The 21,770-nt window shown below is 33.6% G+C and overlaps 1 protein-coding gene across 7 annotated transcripts in view; it reads left to right on the forward strand.

Annotated features, from left to right (window-relative positions):
• Window positions 1-21,770, forward strand: part of LOC138325328 (collagen alpha-1(IX) chain-like) — a 116,945-nt gene that overhangs the window by 43,921 nt on the left and 51,254 nt on the right. For 2 of the 7 annotated variants that reach the window (XM_069270895.1, XM_069270888.1), the window contains exons 1-4: window positions 6,550-6,721; window positions 6,905-7,097; window positions 10,484-10,546; window positions 21,657-21,719. In XM_069270895.1, the coding sequence (XP_069126996.1) occupies window positions 10,489-10,546; window positions 21,657-21,719 (121 nt within the window). In that variant the 5' untranslated portion in view covers window positions 6,550-6,721; window positions 6,905-7,097; window positions 10,484-10,488. Of the gene's footprint in view, window positions 1-5,819; window positions 5,956-6,240; window positions 6,528-6,548; window positions 6,722-6,904; window positions 7,098-10,483; window positions 10,547-21,656; window positions 21,720-21,770 lie in introns of those variants that run through there. The other 5 variants (XM_069270891.1, XM_069270890.1, XM_069270893.1 and 2 more) reach the window with 5 other exon arrangements.

Genomic DNA, 21,770 nt, shown 5'->3' on the forward strand with positions numbered 1-21,770 from the left:
ATAATCAGTCTAGTTTGATAAATTACCGACGACCCCGAGTCTAATGATGCACCTTTCTGCAGATTATTAAACCTAAATATTTAAAACCTTATACCTACTAAACTATAACGAATTTTCCGTGTCGTCTGCCTTGAAATATTTCCCGCCACATTCCAGCAGTTTATGTCATATCCGGTTCCATCTCGTTTGTCTGGATGATCTCTGTCACGATCAATGCTCCACCCCGAAACGACTCATTTCACGAGAGATAATTTCAATTAAGACACTCCCATGATTGGATGGTCCAAAAAGGGCATTGCTTCTAAAGCATACATTCCTTCCATAAAGTTTGTTTTTATTGATAATTTGTGTAAACCGGAAGTAACGTTTACGTGTTTGAATAAATATTCACTTACGATGAGAGTTTTAGAACGATAACACAGATAAAATTGTTTATTGATTTTCACAAGATATGCAACATAAATATGCAATTCATTGGTCTATTGGTCGTATTATTAATACAAATAACACATTTTAATCGATACAAAATATAGAGATTATCGGGAATCATTCGGTATTATTAATCTTACTTATAAGCATATCTTATATACACGAACATAGGTAAAGATTTCAAATTTCAGGTTAGATATTGCTATGTCAACAGTGCAAATTTCATATTGGAAAAAGTTTAAGGAATATGTTGTTTCAAAGATCAACGCGAGGGATATGTATTTTTCTTTTGATAACTTAAAGATGATATTGTGAGACTATGTATATGATGATTTTACAGATGTTGACTCAAAAAGACGTATGCAGATATTTTGACCGGAATGCCTTATATCCATTCTCCGTAATAAGCACATTTCTTGTGTGAGACTTGTGTTATTCATGAGGATATGAACTGGGTACATCTACCTTAAAGTACAGAAGGTTGTTTTGTTCATGTATGTGTGAAGTGCTTAATAGTAATAATCAAGGTGCTTTATAAGCAGATTTTTACGATATGGCTGATGATGGGATATTTTAAAAGAACACACAACAATTGGTAGCTTTAACAATATCGGTTTATTTATAGTTGTTTCCTACAAAAGCACTTTCCACATGCTGATGTTAGTGATTATAACATGCACAGAAGAGCGCCTTCCTCCCCTATCATCATAACACTATCTCCCTACTGTCAGCTTTCAGTACTGATAATTATAGTTGTGCTGGCTTATACATGTACATAAATGCATTTTAATGATATACCAATGACTGTGAGAAGCTACATGGTGGCATGAAGTGTTAAATATAAAACCGAATAATTTCTTCAAGTCGAGGAAAAACATTTCAAAATATTGGCTATCATTATAGTTAGCACCCTTACCACATTCCTTGATCCAGGTTCTCCATATTCAATTGAAGAGAACGTATGTGATCGTATCCCTGGTGACCGAGGATGTTCTATCATAAGTATGGCGAAATTGCGTAAAATGTCCAACCCGAACTTTCCCAATGTTGACTTTTTGGCATTATCATAAGAGGTTAATAAAAATATGAAATACTTCTGTCGTATTAAACAAAAGCAACTAGCGTTTTATTTTCGTTTTTACAAATCCTTGATAAATCAATAAAGTTTCATGGTGTTATTTACAAAGGTGTAAATATAAAGTAAGCTAATAATGTATTAAATCTAGGTTTACGAATTCATATACAGGAGAAATCTCTGATATCAGTCTATTGCTTTACAGCTGTCTATTCAGAACAGAGATTATCTGCTCTATCTTAAAACCAGAACTTATTCTATTAAAAACATGAAAAAGATAAAAAGTTGTACAACACGTGTATGATTCTGCACGAATAAATCATGGCCATCTCGTACATCTATTCTTCCTTAGGCTTACCCTGCCTTAGGATCCTACTATAACTTGCTGACATAACCGTTGTATGTAATACCGGTGTCCAGACGGCATGTGTTTCACGCATATAAGTCGTTATTGAGTGATGCGACCGAATTCTTCCTGCTTTTTTTCATATGCATTTTGGGCAAACATCTGCCTTAACGATTTGTTGCCAAATGTCTACCACAAAAGAAACAACAGTTATTTAGATGCGTAACTTAGTTAATGATATGTACGAAATTTCTGCACCTGGGATGCACTTTCAATGAACTTTCTATCTTTTGATATCTTCTGTATACAAAATGAGATAATATGGGCAAGCTATTGTCTAACAGTTCTTTATTCTAAGTGCATCCTCCTTTCATTCATTCCAAGTCAGGTCCTTTCGCTTCAACGAAAACTTGACTTCAAACTTGGTCCAATTCACCTTGAAATTTTGTTATGTGTTGGTGTTTGGGCCTGCGATATTTTTTGGTCATGTTTAATAGATTAGGAAACACTTTGGTTTGGTTTGATTATTTTAACGTCCTATTAACAGCCAGGGTCATTTAAGGACGTGCCAGGTTTGTTGGTGGAGGAAAGCCGGAGTACCCGGAGAAAACCACCGACCAGCGGCCAGTACCTGGCAACTGCCCCACATGGGATTCGAACTCGCGACCCAGAGGTGGAGGGCATGTGGTAATATGTCGGTACATCTTAACCACTCGGCCACCGCGGCCCCAGGAAACACGCTCTTTAAAGTATAAAGCATTTTGGAAATTTTTTATACTTAACTGTGTAAAACAAAACAAAGGTAACAGGGGATGTCTGCCCAGATACTCATCGACAACCTTTATTTATACTTATGCTAAATACATAAAATGTATAATTTGTTTTCCCTTACCAAAGATAGTGATGATGTACTATAACCGTACGTAATTCACGCTAGGGGTAAAATTACACTAATTAAGCGTTAAGGCTTTCTTAGCGCGAAATTTTCTCACACGAAAAAAAAATGTATATGAATTAATAATTTAATTTCATATGTTCCACTCATTTCTATTTGTTAGGTCTTTGAGGTTATTTTTCCATAGACCGAAAGAATAGTACGTCAAGTATCATGACGTCATATATACAAAACTGTTTCGTGGGGAATTTGAAAAGCGGCACAGTCATCCGCCAAACTCCATTATCTGCGCCACAACTCAGTTTGTTTTATTATACAATCAAGTAAAATCATGAAAATTTATGCCTAACTAGTACCTGATTGAGTTATCTGAATTGCGAAAATAACATCGTCGCTAAATAGTTACATAAGCACGTCGCGATATTAAAAAAAAGTATCAGCGTATGTTTTAGATTTTAGGACGTTTGCGTTCTCCAAGGCGCACTAGCTGTTTGGATAATTCTGTTTTATTTGTAAATAAACCATTTAGGGTTTTCTATATTAGCATTGATGTCTGTGTGCACCAGGAAGTGAAGAAATTCAAATTAAGTCGTCGATTCTATTACTCATTGGAATGCCAACTAATGATAATAAGACCCAGTGTATATTATGCCGGACCTCACTAAAGAACGTGCAGGATTTTATCCCACGCGCGTGAAATATGTCACCACCATATTTAATCACGTGTTACGCATAGTTACATCCTATTCATCCTATAAAGTGGTCTTTGATGCACTTACGTGATATGAGTTGATATGCATGTAATGCACATACGTGTGTTCAAGATGCCACCTTAGGAATTTCGATGTATCAGAAATGACAGTATTACATCAGGAAATGAAATATCCACGTAGTCTTTCCTGAATATATGCATGCTAAATATAGGTATAAGAATTACATTATAGAATATAAATGGATGCAACATTAATTGGATATCTAATTTAAAGGTAAGTGAAAATACAAAGTAAACTATACTAAATAATAATGCCAAATAAGACTGTCCGTGAATCATACCTTTTGATAGTTTCAGGGTTATGATTTTAATTTCACAGGAAAACAGAAATCGTAATACTTGACTCTTTTGTATTAGTGAGTTTATGGAATGCTATGTTACCTTTCGCGAGGTCGTTAAAACCTGTTTGAAAGAATATTAACTTCGCTCATAGAGTATAATCGTCTAATGCAGGGTGTTTACACAATTGTATTTACAGAGCAAAACAATCAATAAACAAATAACCATTGTTATTGGAACAAAATAGTAACACTCGATGAACCTCGCTATTCAACCTTGAACAATACTAATTTGAATTAGCAAAATTATATTTTTACGTAATAAACGATAAAGAAGTCGGACTCGGTGTAGCTGAATGCATACGTTAATGCATACCAACAGCTTGTGTTATGTCATCATATGCTCGGTGTCTGTACATGTGCAGCAATTAGCGCCGATGTCACAAGTAATTATGGACGCCTAGTAAATAGCATTCACGTGGCGGAAACTTTGAATAACTATCAAAATAAACCCATTAGGTGCCATTTTCACTTGCTCGTGTGTGTTTTGTTTGTTTGTGATTGTCTTGTCCCTAAGAACAAAATGCATCCAGCCTTAAAATATCCACAATACGCTTTTTTTCAGGTGGAGAAGTATGCCAGATTTGTTAAGCAATGCATTATGAGTATGCAGAACCTGGCAGGCGTTTTGGTGGACATAGACATTTAGACAGTCTGTATTTCAAAGGTTTTAAAACGATATCATTAATGATGAGTTTTGTTAATAGAAATAACAGTAACTTCATTTAATATTTTGTTCGGAGATTTTGTTTTGAAGGTGCTACCACACCGTCGAAAAGTAATTATTTCTATCAAAAGAGGAGCTGACGAATTATTCTTTTTCCTTCAGTACCAAAGTAACTTGGTCTTCTTACCTTCGGACATTAACACACTTATTAATTAATTTTATACTATACTTTTTATACTTCTTTCGAGCGGTTATGTTTTAACACATCGACTATATGCACTTTATTATTTTACATCTAATGCGACACGAAATATACAACTTAAACAAATCACTTTCGATGGCCCGGATAAAAGGGCATAAGGGTCTTAGAGTGGGAGGAAACCGGAGTACCCGGAAAAAACTCACTTGATCGGGTAGGTTACTCTTCAATTTTCACGTCCGTACCAGGGGATCGAACTCCAGCCGGCTAGATGAAAGGCGAGTGGCTTAACCACTACACCACCCGATTACATCGACTATAACTATGAATGACGATATCCTACTGATTAGTATGCAAAAATCTGATACTCTCGTGTTGCCAAATAAAATCACAACAACACTGCCCCTATAGCACATCTCTGTTTTCTTTATCTAAAACCCTTTGTTGTACAAACCCTAACACGATCCTCTTATCATCTTACTAAGATGCTTCCTATCGTATTTCGGATCATATGAAACTAGAATACACGATGCATTGTTATCCTTTGACATTTGTAGCTCAGTTGTTATTCATACTGTAATTGAATTTCTTGTTGATGTAGATATATAAAGTAACATCAGATTGAAGCGAAATCGTATCAAAATTGACAGTTTTATTTTTCCTTACTCTGAACATATATCCATAATAATAATATTATTATTATGTAATTTTTCTTAATCTCAAATATATATACATGTACTAGATTGGTTACAGAGAAAGAATAAATTAAACAATATCAGAAATGAAAATTTAATTTCTAAAGGCGTGATTTCACAATAATTAACATATTTTAAGACCTCTTTTAGTTTTATGTCAGTGGCAGATTAAAGCTAACTTACGTCGGATACAGCCGATACTTTTGTGTCATGTTCCATTCATTGCCACGTGTTTCTGTCACCATCGTCACGGCTCAGTGATTCTCTGTTGTAAGTGATGGGTACCTATGTTCACTCAGGGCCAAAGTAAAACACTTCATGCTGCTTGGTTTCCTTAACAAATTTTATGTCAGTGTTTGAAATTTTTAATTTTATTGCTCTAAAATTTGAAATTTACAATGCAGACTAGTTAAACTCCCATAACCGCTGGTTATACCCTAGGTGCTTAGGATCGTAATAAATACAGCGTACATGGCAGGTACCGTAGATTACATACACATGTAGCTGACAACATAACTCCCATTGACGGGGGAAATAAGGTAAGCAGGTAAACTAACGTAATTCTGTCTATGTAGTAACACTGGTGACGCTACTGTAAAAGCAAATACAGAGACGTCATATATAAGTGAAATTATTGCTTTTTTAATTTATAATATTTCTAAAGCTTAAGTAGTCAGTTATATGCTGGACCGTAGGAGTGGATGCCGTGGATTTTATGTGTTTGGGTTATGTACTCTAGTTATAAAATCTACACAGAACATTACGTTGTGAAGTGGTCCGGGCAAAATAGTTTATTATACATTTTTAAGAACATTTAGAATACGTTCAGTGTAGAGCTTAAGTATGTGTAGGCTGTGTGTTTTATAGATATTAGGCAGTGAAGTGGCCCACAGTAATAGACTCTCATATCTATGTAAATCCTTAATGTTTTACAGTAGTGCAGTCTTAGTACTGCAAACGTAATAACCTTACTCGTATTAGTGGAAAAAAACACACAGAAAATATACATGGATAAATTAACGACTCGACTTTAAATTTGCCATTTGTTCTTTGGATATACATCCTTATATAACCACCTTGTTGGATATACCGGTGCTCTAACAGACGTGGAGTGAGTATCCAGTGGACACACATTCCCTATTTGGATAATCGTAGGGTACATGCGTTTTACACGTATGCAGTTTAGCGTGTCTGTCCAGGTTCTTATATACTACTCACACAACTAGTAACAGCGACGATCACCATGGCCTATGATAGCATATTTATCTATCCGTAAAATCATTCTTCGAACTTCTCAATTTTCACGTAAGTCACCCACCTCGCTAACACATTACTTTTGTGAGCTACCCGTGCCGAAGTAATTGTTCGTCCATTCTTTGCAATTAACCAATCAGATGAATCGTCGTAGCCAACGAAGGGACTTGTATTGAAATAATGATTTTTGGAGGCAGTCCTCTCTGACGTTTTGTTTTTTCTTCTATATTTCAGACAGTGGTAACGCAGAGGAGATATAAAACATGGAATAACGACCGGGACGTGTTCTAGGCACACGATTGTTACCATAGTGCTTTCGAGGCAGCTGTCGTCTGCTTCTGTGATTCTAAGGAAGGAACTAAGGAAAAGGGGATTTAATGCACTGAAATCCCTCACACTTAATTTATTGGATTAATTCACCACATAGGTAAGCAGATATCATTTTTCATAAAAAATTAAAGTACTTTTTTTCTGAAAAGGACCTGATCGAAATGGATCTTGTATTCCATCATGATATTAAGAATTTCTTCTATAAAAGGTAAAAATGTCACAGAAATGTAAAAAAAAATGTCAAAAACTATACTTTTTTGGTGTATGATCAATTCTCAAAATCAAGAATCTTTTTATACATATATGTAGTTAGAAATGTAAAATATATACATATGAGTACAAGTAAGCGATAATTTGCAAAATAATGTATATATGTTTTTCTCGTTGTAGTTTGACTTATATATAACACTCAAACTAACAGCAGTTATTACCTGGTTAAGTTGTGTATAATTTAGTGCTTCATATACGCAAAATACCATAGTGCTCCTACAAAACCATTCCCGAGTCATCAATGGTATACAAATAAATCTGTGTATATCTATACCCAAGGGGCTTAAAGTATGTTTATCATTTAAGGAGACAACTTTAAAGATGACACGGAATGTCAAAGAAAAAAGCGTGCCTTGTTAGATAAAAAGGAAGGTAGTCTAGATATGTGCTGTCTACTCGGGGGACTGGCTGTGTGTTGCTAATCTTTAGTCGTATGCGCAGTGATATATGTCGAACAGGTGTGTGTGCCTGGATTGAAGCTGATTAAATTAAAATTATGTTAAAAAGAAAATTGCTGATACAGAAAATTGTCGGAACTGCCACAAAACAGACGTATAGAATTTCATCTTTCTCTATTCTAACCAGAATTTATTGAGTTAGATTACGTATGCTATCGCCGATGCTGCTCGCGTTTACACAGCGCATAACCAGTTTTAATATATAGTGTATGATGTAAAAGGTGAATAGGTGAATATGCTGCGATTTGTAAGGTAAATGAATGGGGAATACAGACACTATATTGCAATCGTTCAATACAAGCTGAAAGTCAAGGACGGATTTTTTTTAAACTAATAAACTAAAAAAGATAAAAAATTTAAAAAAAAAATGCATCAAACACTTGTCAACAAATTTAGGTTACAGTCGTAATTATAATTTGGAAGAATTAACGCTAAAATTAGGACTTTGATCAGAAGCATTAGTCGAAATAATTACGAAAGAGTGAACAGTGAGCTTGCTATATCTTAAAGGGACCTTAAAACTTACAGCATACACCGAATCTCAAGTGTTCCATCCGATAACCTCTATATTACCCCAATAGCGAATTATATACAAGAATAAATAGCCACAACCATTTAGTGTATAAAAAACACACATTTTGCGACCTTCCTCCAAGCTTCCTTCAAGCCCAGCAAGACGCTTAAGTTCAATTTGTCTGACCTCAAGTTAACAGATGTAGATGATAAAAAGGAAGGGTTTTCAGTGAAGGCGGAACTTGGTACGCTTACTGTGCAAAACAGAATCGTAAAACATTAGTTTACGACTCTGAATCGTTTTATAAGAATCCAATCACTTAGATGTATTAAGTATAAAACGTTTTGAAGGGTAATATTTAGATAACAATACATCAATCTGATCATGTTCTGCTTATGGGTTTTGTTGTAATAACTGAATTTTTCGAACATTCATGATTGTAATAATTTTTCAAATTGAAAATTCAAATTGATAATTAGTTAAAGCAAACATTGATCTCAAATCACAATTTATGATTAATACATTATACTTTCATCCAAAATGTGCACTGTGAAAGTCGTCAAAGCCACGCGAAAGTACTTTTGAATCAAGCCTTTTGGATCTTACAGCGCGGTCATATCCATGATGTATTTTCAATTGAAATAGAAGAATCACTTATATAAGGGCATACAATGTACCAATAAGGAAAATATTTATTACATTTAAAATTATTGATAATAAAAGGGTGTCAAGCAATGTATAACAAAAATATGTTTTAAACTTTGTCACAAAGAGCATAAAAATCCATTTATGATCTATGATACTTATGATCTATGATACTCAACATCGAAATACTTAAGTTCAGTTGAGTAAGGTCCGTGTATGGCATTTTACATCAAAGTACAAGTAATTTGTAAACACCTGCCTTTTGCTCTGTTTTATAATTGTCAAAATGATGTTGTAGGCATCAATGAGATACGAAGCACACGACACCAATGTAATAAAACACATTGCTGTATGTTTTGGGCTGAGGGCGCGTTCCAATCTGAACATGGTACTATGAGCTGTAGAATATTTACATTTTGGTTGATCGTAAGCTTGCTCCACACTGTGTTGATACCCTTTAAATCGTTATTGTACAAGGTATCACTTTCCTTGTCTACCGTTAAGTATTCACCATGCTTTTTATGTTTACTCTGAAGGCATGTGTTGGCTGTGGTCTGAAAGCCAAACCCTGAACTTGCAATAAAATAATCTTATTTCTGAGGAGGAAGGCTCTCGGTTAAATCTACACCTGTTCCAGACCGATAATAATGACACACATACAGGGTGTAGATAAAAGAACCAAGACAAACGACTTCTTTAGAGTGGTTGTAGTACTGACATTAGTCACCAAACTCTAGATAAACAGTCGTTAAAATAAATTTTCGTCTTTGTGTTTTAAATATGAAGTCATTTCGTGTTAGAAACATTTCATTAAACAAACTGAAGAAACAATACTATAGCTATTCTGGTAAATAATTATGCCATAAAATTAACAAAATTGTGAAATTGTCAGCTGTTGAATAGATTCTGTCACTTGTAAGTATAATTATTTTGTAGAATGTGTTATTAAAAGAGAGATAGTGGTATGAGGCACATTGTAATGAATGCCTAGGCGAGCACAATCATGTGAAGGAGAGGATATTTCACGCCGACGACATGGTTATAGACTAAAGAGGGGTTTGACACCAAGATAATTAGAAAATGACAACACGTGTTTTACACCTGATTATAATGATGATAAGAGCCACTTCGTACAGTAGGTGTTCAGGTGTTGCAATAATTCCTATCGCTACAACATACCTCGTCGTTAAAACACAAACCGATACTGTTAATGATAATCTGTCTTGCTTATGGTGTAATTGATTATGAACTACTTCGCCACAGGATGCGATATGCACCGTTTGAAAACTCTTCGTTATGAAAACTCTTTACAAGAGCCAATGCGTTAAGATGAACAATAGGGTTAAGGTATATCGATACATCAATGTTTAGCACTTTGTAGAATCTCCTGCACAATAATGTTTTCCCATATATTCCATTGCTCAATATTTGTGACATCATTTCGAATTTTGTAAAAATGATATCAACGAAATGTGAAAACGCACATGCATTACGACGGTTTTGATATATATCTGTCTTAGAGTTATGATTCAATTGTCCCAAAATGCATGAACGACTCGTACAAAAAGTCTGTACAATTTTGTTTTTATTTTTCAGACACGATGGGGTGGATAACAAGTCTGGCTACACTGGCCACTTTTATCAATGTTATGTTTGCACGTGAGTACATTATGGTTATTATACAAAATATTTCTCACATGGATCTTACATAGGCAATGGCTTGTTGTATTGTCGGACTATGTACGTAGTTGTATCATGTGAAACATGCGAACAGTTAAATCCTATTCATACATACATACAATGCTCCCTGTAATAGCGGGGATACTACCTAATAATATTAGCCACATAGGGCTGAATCTGTCGGAAGTAATAGACGCAAAATTCAAAAATGAAAACTTTAAAAGTTTCATAAAACATATTCATACAAATTAAAAATACAATAAATAATTATTTACGACGAATTGATTTAACTGAATCCATAAATATGATGTAAATACTCATGTATTTACGACAATATGAATACAAATTTAAAAACAAAGGCAATTTGTTCAGTGTACAGTGTAAGGATGTAATGCCTTGACATTCATTGGTGAGTGAGGTATGTGAAGTACATTGTACCGCGGTCTGTGTATTATCATTCCACACATAAACGCGTCCACAGCTACTGCTTATCAAGCATGTTTAGCACGAGCAGCAGCAATTCAGAGAAATGATGAATTTTACTCAAATGTATTTGGGTGTACAATTCAATTAATTGTATTCTATTATCTTTTTTATCTTACATCGATGTTTTTAAATTAGAAAGAGAAATATTTCTGTTATATCTGTTTTCAAATTATATTCTCTTAGCGCATACCTTCTATAATAGGTTAAAAGTAGTTGAATTAAAATACACACGTAGACACAAACTGTTCACAAATTGCTACTGTGATGTTGTAAAAGATAACTGCTAATTAAACACTAATTAGTTGCCATCACGCACGAATTAAATCTTCATAAATCAGCAATGTGCATCAGTAATTATAAAAAGTTATATAAATTTTGGTATATAGAGTACAAACTTTGTCTTTGAAGATTGTTAAATTTCACAATAAATCACTCAACATATTTTCCAGTTCACTGCAGCGTATATAGCAGATTGGTAATTACAGAGGTTATCTCGGTGTGTCGATAGACATCTCACCTTCTTACCGTAGCGACGGACACCAATACCTGTTGTCAGTAATCTGTCAAAAGGGACAGCCTGTATAACGACTAGATAACTGATATATCAGTAATATATAGCGACTACGTATACGGAGCGGGTAGGGCTACGGCGTATAACAGGGTGATCCACAGATAGTATACTTTTAGTGCTTTATTGATTAAAGAGAGAAAATCTGCATTTCTGTGTTCCTAGATTTAAACAAAAATAATTAGGCTGAAAATCATTATTTGTTATTCTTTTATAGTATCATCAATGAAACTTTTATTGTTAAATCTGATCAATGTCATTAAATGCATTTTAATATAAAGTTAGTATTTATCAAATGTTGTTTTTAAATAGAGATTAAACGTCTATCATATTAGGTAATATCGATTCCTCCACCTTAAATGTCGGTATTGAGACATTATCTTATTTAAAGCTTGTGAAGTGCAACAGGATTAATATGAGAGACTTTTAATAGCATACCTATACTATGTTTCCCTCCAATAAACTTAACGTTAATGGTGACGATACTGTGCCTCACCACATGCTATACAGCAAAAGATCAAATGAGGTATATATGTAAAACGATGCATAAAACATTCTGCTTGAGAATGATGTTTGCATCACGACTTCTATAATGAACAAAGGATGTATTATTGCATCGCACAACATCTAGTTTTAATTTCTATATATTGTTATTGTAACAAGTACTAGGATGGACACCGAATAAATATGAAACAATGGAATCAATATCCTCAATAGCATTGTTTCTATCCCAACGGTGATAAATGATTAAACAATACTTAGTATGCTATCGAATAAGGAATGCGATCCAAATTCTTTATTGTTAATATTATATCAAAGTTGTCGTTTCAGAAAAAACGTCATTTAACATGGTGGTCTAGTTCGTTGTCGAGACAAGTCTTAAATGATTCCACTTTTAATGATAACACATTGAAACATTACCTTCTTTTACAACGCTTCTTAATGTGAGTGCATATTTTTCAATGTATTTTTTGCAAGTTCAATTTTGCACCGTATAATTGACAACAAATGTTGTAGTGTTAAATATAAATACAAACTCATTTAATTGCAAATACCTCGCGACTCTCCATAACGATAACACGTGCAGAGTCCTGGGTGGGCCGTCAGACCACGTTACGGAACTTTACTAACTAGCTTTGTTACATTACCCGTTACAATGTTAACGTTGTTCACACCTGTTCCCTACCACCCCTGTCATTAGCCAATACCACCCCCTATGGCATACCTCTGCACAGCGCCATGATTAATGACTGACAAACATAGGTCACGCTAAGCTGTTTCATATAAATGTATAAATACTATTTTTGAAAATTGTACATTTTTTTTATTCTTATTATTTTTACCATTTTTCATTTTCTGAATATCATTCGTTTTTCTAGAATTTCAATCTTGAATAATACTGTATGTGCATCTCAATTAATAGCTTGCCCCATTAAAATGTTTCGCTATAAATTGATGCCTTTATATATACATTGAATATATATTTGGTAATAAAGGAATGTGTTGCCAACTGGTTTTGATTTACGAGGTCGTCATGGCCTGGGCTGTATAATGTTCATCTATTTATGTTATATATTTCAGAACTCATAATGGTCACATACCTATACGTTTATCTTTTTAAGAACTTAACCCTCAACACCTGAGCAGAAACTTTTTGAAACTTCTTTTGTTTGAATAATTGACAGAGTTTTGATGGGTACAACTTTAAACATCACACTCAGTGAGCGTCAGTTTAGGATAAACATGTTCTTCATTGATCTGAATAAAGTGATGAAACCCGAAATCTTTATTAGATGGCCCAGTAGTTACCACTGCTCTGATACATTTATATTTCAAACCAAAACGTCGTCAACATGAGAAGTTTTCACAGAAAACCATTTTTTCTTGCTACAAGATGTTTTAGTAATAGATAAACTTCAAAGTACATTTCTTTACCCAAGTATAAAACGACACAGCTTCACCGTTATGACTTTACATCCGAAATGGCATGTTGGGCGATTTTGAGACATATCTTTCACCATAAAGATTTACCAGACGATAAAATTAATTCATTCCGCGTTGAACGACAACATGCGGAAGGAATATGGCACATTTTCGCCACGAGAATCTGATTTGCACTGTCATAAGCACGAGATAAGGTCTAGTACTTACGCCGAATACCAATGGTGCTTGCTGTATGTTAATCACGTTCAGGCGTTCAGATCTATTTGTTTTCTGTCCATCTTCATTTTATTTATCACCAAAACGTCCATAGCGGTTATGTGGAGTTGCATACTGAAGCGTACGTTCTGGCTGGATGGAATTACACCATTGTATTTCGTACAGATGACTGTATACAGATATACACTCACTGTAGAATGGCCTCATTATTTAAACACGTGAATATCATTATGAGATGGATTATATAATGTAATCGCATATTGAATCATTGTGTCACATTATTTGAGTTGTTTTTAGTTAATTAAAAACTCGTAACCAAAGACTTTGTGCCAGTTACTATAATGATAAAGAGTTTTCATCAGTCGTTTAGATAATTCTAAATTGACATACAGATAACAAATAACACCTAGACGTCGTGACACACTCGACTACCTACACATTGTATACAAACAAAACATTTATTACTTCACATTAATCTGTCACTTCCTGTCTTTATCTTAAAAAAAGATCTCCATTTGTTAGGACGCATCTCACTGTGAAGCCATTGATAACGACATGTAATAAGACACTGCATTGATATGAAAAAAAATGCATGTGTTTCTAGATGTTTTACAAATAATGTTTAGAAATAACCGGAGGTAGTGGATGATGCAAAAAGATTTATTAGTCAATGCAAGAATTATCTGGTTTACCCATTCATTGTGAATCTAAATTGATCAGACATTATCTGAAGCGTCGTTATTTAACATACAGGTGTAAATTATAATACGCTTTACGCGAAGCAGGTATAGTGATAATATTTCTGTAGTTAGCTTTTAAGGTTGTTCTTCATTTCTAAAGTTCAACTATTAATACTCTTTTCATTGTCCTTTCGGATCGTGTCTGTCTGATTATTGCCTGTTTTTTTTTGGTTCTGCTCTTTCTTTGTTTCTGCAAAAGTGCGAAAAAATGCAATGAGCGCTCGAATCAAGATTTTTTCCTTATATTTCGCAAGTCTTGTAAGATATTCCGTTTTGGGTAGCATGACGTTACCATATAAGTTCTTTTGTTCTAAACGTGATACTTCTGAAATAACCTTTTGTTAACGTCAAATAAAGGAGTATTCTAAGCATCATAACACTGATTTGGGGTCTAGGTGTGAGTTATAGCTATCTACATCGCGATATGATAAATGTTCTCACTGTGTTTTACTCCTTACACGCCAATAAACTGATCATTCAGACCAAAGCACAAATTAAAAAAAAGACACATACGATGTAGAATATGTAACAATGGAATTAGTGATAAATCTCAAGGGATTTGACAGTAACCTCACGCATGCTTAGTCACCTCTTACAGCGGATAGCGATAAGACTGAATGTGATACAGTACGGAACTGACCTTTGACCTGGCTTTGAAGGGAGCCCCACACCTTTCGTGTTATCGATCTGTATTACCAATGGTGTGTGGCGGGGCCGGTGGTGACCAGTCACTAACGCCCCACTGATAAATAGACGGACCACCATTGTCCGGAGTCAGCACGATCACTATCGTACAAATCAAGTATGTTATAGTCTGTGTGGAGATCTAGGTGTGATGCACGGGAATCTACTTCTTAGTGTAACTAAACACACATTGCGAGATAAAATTGCAACTCGATCAAATGATTGTGTGTGAACCCTATTAATGCTGGTACTATCATATACGTTTACATGTTTTTGCATTCTTTAAAAGATATTGTTCCAATTATCAGTTATAATACTTTTTGTTGTTTTTGTTGTTTGTTTGAACCTTGATTTAAGCTTTAAGTCTGATGCTACTCTCCGTTTGTGATATGGTTATTCTGATGTCAGGTACTTGATACTTTGTAATAAAGGGCAATGGTATTCCAGTGGTCTAATGTGTCTGTAATTCTACCTTCCAGAAAATGGCTGTAGGTCGATGGTTTTCGTTCTTTTTTATCTTTACTATGCTAACCTGGTATTTTCCTAAACGTCATTGCATGTTAATACAAGCTAAGATTAAATCAGAATAACATTCTTAAAAACGTAAAACAAATATACAGTTGAAATAAATGACGTATTATGTAATAACGTAACATTTGATTTCCTAACAGTAATTTCGAATTAACAATCACGATGAATTAAATGTCCAATTTCAAACTTTGCACACTTATATATGTGTTTTTTGTACAATTCTTCTTAATCTGCATTCTATATTTTCATCGAGATTGAAACTATAAATATGGCTACCGATATAAAAGAATCTGTAAAGATCAGTAGAATATTTTCAGATATTGCAATCTTTTATGTTCCTCAAATTGTTCGTCAAAGTTGTAATAGATCTGCAGAGGTCGGGTATCAACAAACAATATAAATATATATTTGTAGACACGACTGAGGGAAGTGTGGCTTCATAGTATGTTATCTTTCTTCTAAGTCGTTTCCGTTTGGTTCAGTGCAGTACTGTTTCCTTATATTACATAATAGACATTGTTGGTGCCATTTAGATCTAGTGATAAAATAGGCTTTATTATCACATTGTAATAAAGTCATGTTTTATGTAGTCTTCATATGATATGTTGAAACAAAGCCCTTGCTAGATAAGAATTAAGTCATGCAGTAAGATTTATGGCTTCCTCCATGAATTACAAAAGGAGATGTGTTGGGATACCGCATCATCAGTATCATATGTACAATACAATATTACGAAAATGAGATTAGTTTTCTTTGAAACTAAGATGTTTTAATGCTAACAGTTACGTACCTGAAGTAAGTGATTTTTTTCCTAAAAATTATGTCTGAATTTGAACCATTGATAAAGTTGATTTATGTGGGTTTGACACCCTGGTATTAGTTGTACCTATTATAGGATTCTATAATAAGTGTCTGCATTGTCATTCTTATAACGTAGTGGACATACGAGTACACTCTGCTCTACACAGTGCTCTATCTCTGCCTGATCTAAGCTGGGTACACTGGAAATTCAAGAAGACATGCAGTTATGAATGGTTTCAAATTCATTTGGTATAATTATGAGGATTTATGTTCTAAATTTGGAAAACATACAAATACAATCGTCGCATTCAGACTGAATGTATAATCAGTTACATCTTTAGTAGTAACTTTTTAATTTATCAAAAATGCATTTTTTCAAAATTCAGATATGTTGATAGTTCATGCAATATATATAATAACCATTTTACACGATGTATTGGTTGTTAGATTCGAGATAAAACAACAGCTATGGAAGGAAACCAGAATGAAAGGATAGTGCATCTTCAGTGTAAAATGACTTTTTCATGCAAAAATACATTTGATTTGATTTGAATACATGTGATCAATATGGGCTTAAAATTTCATGTTAATACGAACATTCAAATCCATGTCCATAAATGTCAGAAGCACAATGGTCTGAACAAATATCATTGTTTTTAATATAATTGATGCAGTATCCAACTTTTCATATAGCGTTATTATTTCTTCTCATTAATACGGTATTTATCATTTAACAACACCAACTACATGTACATGTAATATATGACCAATAGGTCGGCACACCACAGCGTTTATACCATATGAAGGACTTTGAACTAATATGCAATCTCATGTTATCTCAACAAAATGGAAATTATGCAAACGTAAGCATTACATTCCCATTTATAGCTATGTTTCTCATTTTGAAGTGAAGCTGTTTATCTTATACAGAGTTGATAATAATGATCTTTTACAAAGCCATTGGTTGTCTATTTATGAAACTGATCACTACTACATGCGACAGAGAGGACAATACTTTTTGCTGTATTTATATCAATGTACTTCAATTATAATGAAATTACAAAAGGATCTGAATATCTAAATATTATTTTTTATATATCTTATAAAACGGCATTTTCTATATACAATTCTATTGTTTTAAAATAATCATTTCAATGAAAACACAAAGGGAGATACACATAAGTTTTTTCTGATTTTTTTATTGCTCCTGATCTTTTTTCCATGCGCATCATATACATTGATACATATTTAGATAGAGTACATTAAGGTGTGCTCAGTATCACAGATACAGCTGTCTAGAGCTCTAGTCCTTTTACAGACTATATAACCTGCGTATTAAGGCAGAAAAGAATATAGTGCACAACAGTCAGGTGTAAGATTTACATGAGAACTTTCCATGAGATATCTAGGTTTATGTTTGCTGTGGGAACGTGGAGAGCTCCTTTGAAGCGTCGATTGTGAATTAACTGACAGTCTAACACTATTGCGATGTTATTGCTGAACCTTCATGCTTAAAGATATTTGTGAAGATAATTGCATATAAATAAATGTTCACTGTATCATGTGTTACAACGACGGTGTAAGTCCTATATCTCCACCATTGACAGTGGAAACTAGGTCAATTTGAACGTTTGGTAAAATACATTAGCGTCTAAATGACTTTCGAAAACAATACTTAGATTGTGAAAACGTAATTGAATATTACTGGAAATGAAGGCTGTCAAAATAGATTAACGGTTAGCCATATTATTTGAGATGGATTCTAACCTCCACCTTTTACTCCACAAACGCATTATGTACATGTCAATGAGTCCAGATCATGGCCTTAACAAAGCTTAGGCTATCGACTGATGTATTCCGATGGTTTTATTCTCCACAGGTATGTCCAGGGTTACCTGTTAAGTGTAGGAAGGCTGTAATTTATTGTAGTTTATGTCATTCACACACCTGTGAAATAATACCTTAATTACCTACCGATTGTATCGTAATGTTCACGATAGTTCTTATGCGATGGAAATAGCCTTTTCAAATTATTAGAATATGCCAGGTTTCGAATGACATTTTTTGTAATATATATTTTCATAGGTGTTTTCTTATTCTGTTTCATGTTATATTTGAATTAAAAAATAAATATTTAGCCTGTTTATAAAGACTACACAACCTATCTGGTTTTTAGTTTTTATTTTGGAATTAATTGACAACCTATAGAGTCTCTGTTTGCGAAGTGAAATGTTAAGAGACAAAATCAACATTTTTCAATGTATCGAATGTCCACACAAATAATTAATTTCGATGATAGTGATATTTCTTTTTCATTAGAATTCAGCAAGATTTTCACGCTGAACCAATGGAAATTAAACACATCAGTCAGTCTTAGGATGGCACGGTGCGATAATACTTAAACAATAATTTAGACGCCTGTTTAATCAGTCGATGCTCACATAAAATTACGTTAAAAGACATCAAGTGAATTCACAATTGTTCTAAAAGACAAAGATGAAAATCAATACACCAATTATGATATGATTGATTAATATGATATTGTTTTACAAATTCCAATTATGTTCATTGGATTTTAATCTAGATTTAAATCTATTATATCATATTGGACTGCCATTGATTTTTTTTTAAAAAGCATAGATAACCATACGTATTTGTTATTTAGTTACTTTATATTATTAATATGCCACATTTGTATTTATGTTTGCAATTTTTTCTTTTGAAGCTGGTCATTCAATATAATACTTAACATAAAATTTTATGTAAAGTTTACAATCAGAACTTGGTATTAAGGTGACAACTATATAAAGAAAAAACCGACTTATATTGATTATAGATTAGAAACTAATCTTAGGTAATTTGATTTCACTGATAAATTTGTAATACATTTGAGTCTATTGTGCTGATATCACATCGCTGACGACGTGTGTTACCGTAGAAGTACACTACACACCTCCACCGTGAATGATATCAATTTGAGATATAGAACTAAAAATTATAACCGCTTTCTGTTAGCATGAGTATAACAGCTGTGACCCGTATGTCTTAAAATGAGTATTTAATAGATGTCTCGACGATAAAAATTTAAATTTGATAAATCTGTACTTATATTAAATAACCGAGATATGAGGGTTTCTCATCCTCCATTCAAAGCTCACATGAAGGTTATTTTTTTACGCGGCTAACCGTCTTAGGTTTGTATATCTAGACTGTGTTTTACATACATTGGTATACAATATGTTGATCGTCTTTTCAAACTGTTCCTTATATCATAAAATACTACGCATGAGTGATTAAAGCTGGATATTGGACACGCATCAACGCAATTCATTTCCGGTTTTCAAAATGACTTATAAATTATAAACTGTTTGTAAAAAAGCTATTAATAAGCTATTGACATGATTCCTCATTGAAAAGATCCAAATGAACAACGTTGAAACGGTGCTTGATCTTGAATGAGTTATGTAATATGCATTTTACTCTTCATAAATCAGAAAAAGGTATCTGCGATATTCACGTCTACAGTCATCACTGCATATTTTAGGTAATATCTTTGAGGTTTTCAGATGTATACAAAGCTCTGGTATGTCTTTAATTTTTGAATTAAATGTAGTTGGACTGCTTTATAAATGGAGAAACTGATATGACCATTAAACCATTTATATTATGCCTAGCTATTTACTGGTTGGGTGAATAGTTACCCCTAAATTTCTTTCGTGAATACCTGAACGATACCATTGTATATTACTGTCAGCGTGTTATAAGGATTACCTCAGACCAATGCGTAGTGATGTAACATGTGCTTGCCTAAATCATCACCTAAGCGTTAAAGTCTATCCTAATCCAATTATTGTACAGGTGAATAAGGTCAGTAAGTTTGTTCTATATTACAGTATATATACCACCTCACCTCTATGATCTGACAAAGATGATATAATGAAATACCTTCATTTCAATATGCATAACTTTAGACTGTATTTCTAATCTTTAAATAAACCCTGTTCCGTACTAAATAGGCGTTGGGTTACATATGAACATCATGTGGATATTTAGCACATGTATGATGATAACAGTGAGGGGAAAAAATCAAATTCTTCATGAACATCACTTTATATTTCTGACATAGGCCTCCATACCTCGTGTGTTTAGAGTTTTGTCGGACACTCTTGTAAGGTTCAAGTGTCCTTCTCGATCGGAAAACCAATTTAGCGTGAAATGTACATAGTTCATAATCTACATTCAATCGAATGTAAATATATAACAAATATCATTAAGTGTCCTTCCAGGTAACTGATATCCATACCATTTAGAAGGTGTTACCTCTGACATCACGACACCTTGTTCGTACACAGTTAATTTTAAATAATATATAATTATGTATGAATAAAAAAAGATATATTAGTTTTGTATATCACAGACACTTGTTTTCGAAGAGGTGTTGATACATTGATACGTTTCCGCATTGGCTGATGCATTTGTAACATGAAGAAAACGGAATAGGACGGACCAGAGAATAGAGAAATCGTGTAATAGTGTACCACTGACAATATTTTACCGAATAGTGTTAAAGACAATAGATATGTAATGGTCATGCCATATTCTATTTGTTTTCGAAATAATTTAAATTTAAAACGCTTTGCATTAGTTTAAACAAAGTATATATACAATATATGCAAAGAAACAAAGCATTTGATTGTTGAATTAGTTTGCCTTGATGATGCAATATAATGCAGTGTCTGAAAAAATGAATTATTCCTTATTAAACCCTATAAAAGTTAGAAATCGGGTTGTCGGTCTGTCTGTCTCTGTCTGTAGACACTTTGTCCAGCAAACTTCTCTTAGCCTACAGGACAGATTTTGACAAAATTTGGAACACGGAACGCTGACATAAAGGAAAGCTAAGTAATCTATTTAGGGTTCTACAATGTCCCCTATTAATGGAGTTATTACTAAATTTGTGCAGCGGAGGTATAAGTCGTCCACTCTGGCGACAGTTCTAGTTTCGCAATAGTCATTTACAATTTTCTACAATGTTAACGCTTCTTAAATAATATGCATAATGATCTCAAAGCAATTATAATATTACACTGATTACAAAAATGTTTGTTTTGCATTACAGAACTTATACCAAGTGGTCACAGTATTTGTGGACAAATACGACCCGGGGATGATGACTTAAAAGGTGAGTTCATTTGTCACTTACCAACTGATCTATACCTGTATTAATGTGAAA

This window comes from Argopecten irradians, chromosome 6, assembly GCF_041381155.1.
Source record: "Argopecten irradians isolate NY chromosome 6, Ai_NY, whole genome shotgun sequence".
NCBI classification, from domain to species: Eukaryota; Metazoa; Mollusca; class Bivalvia; order Pectinida; family Pectinidae; genus Argopecten; species Argopecten irradians.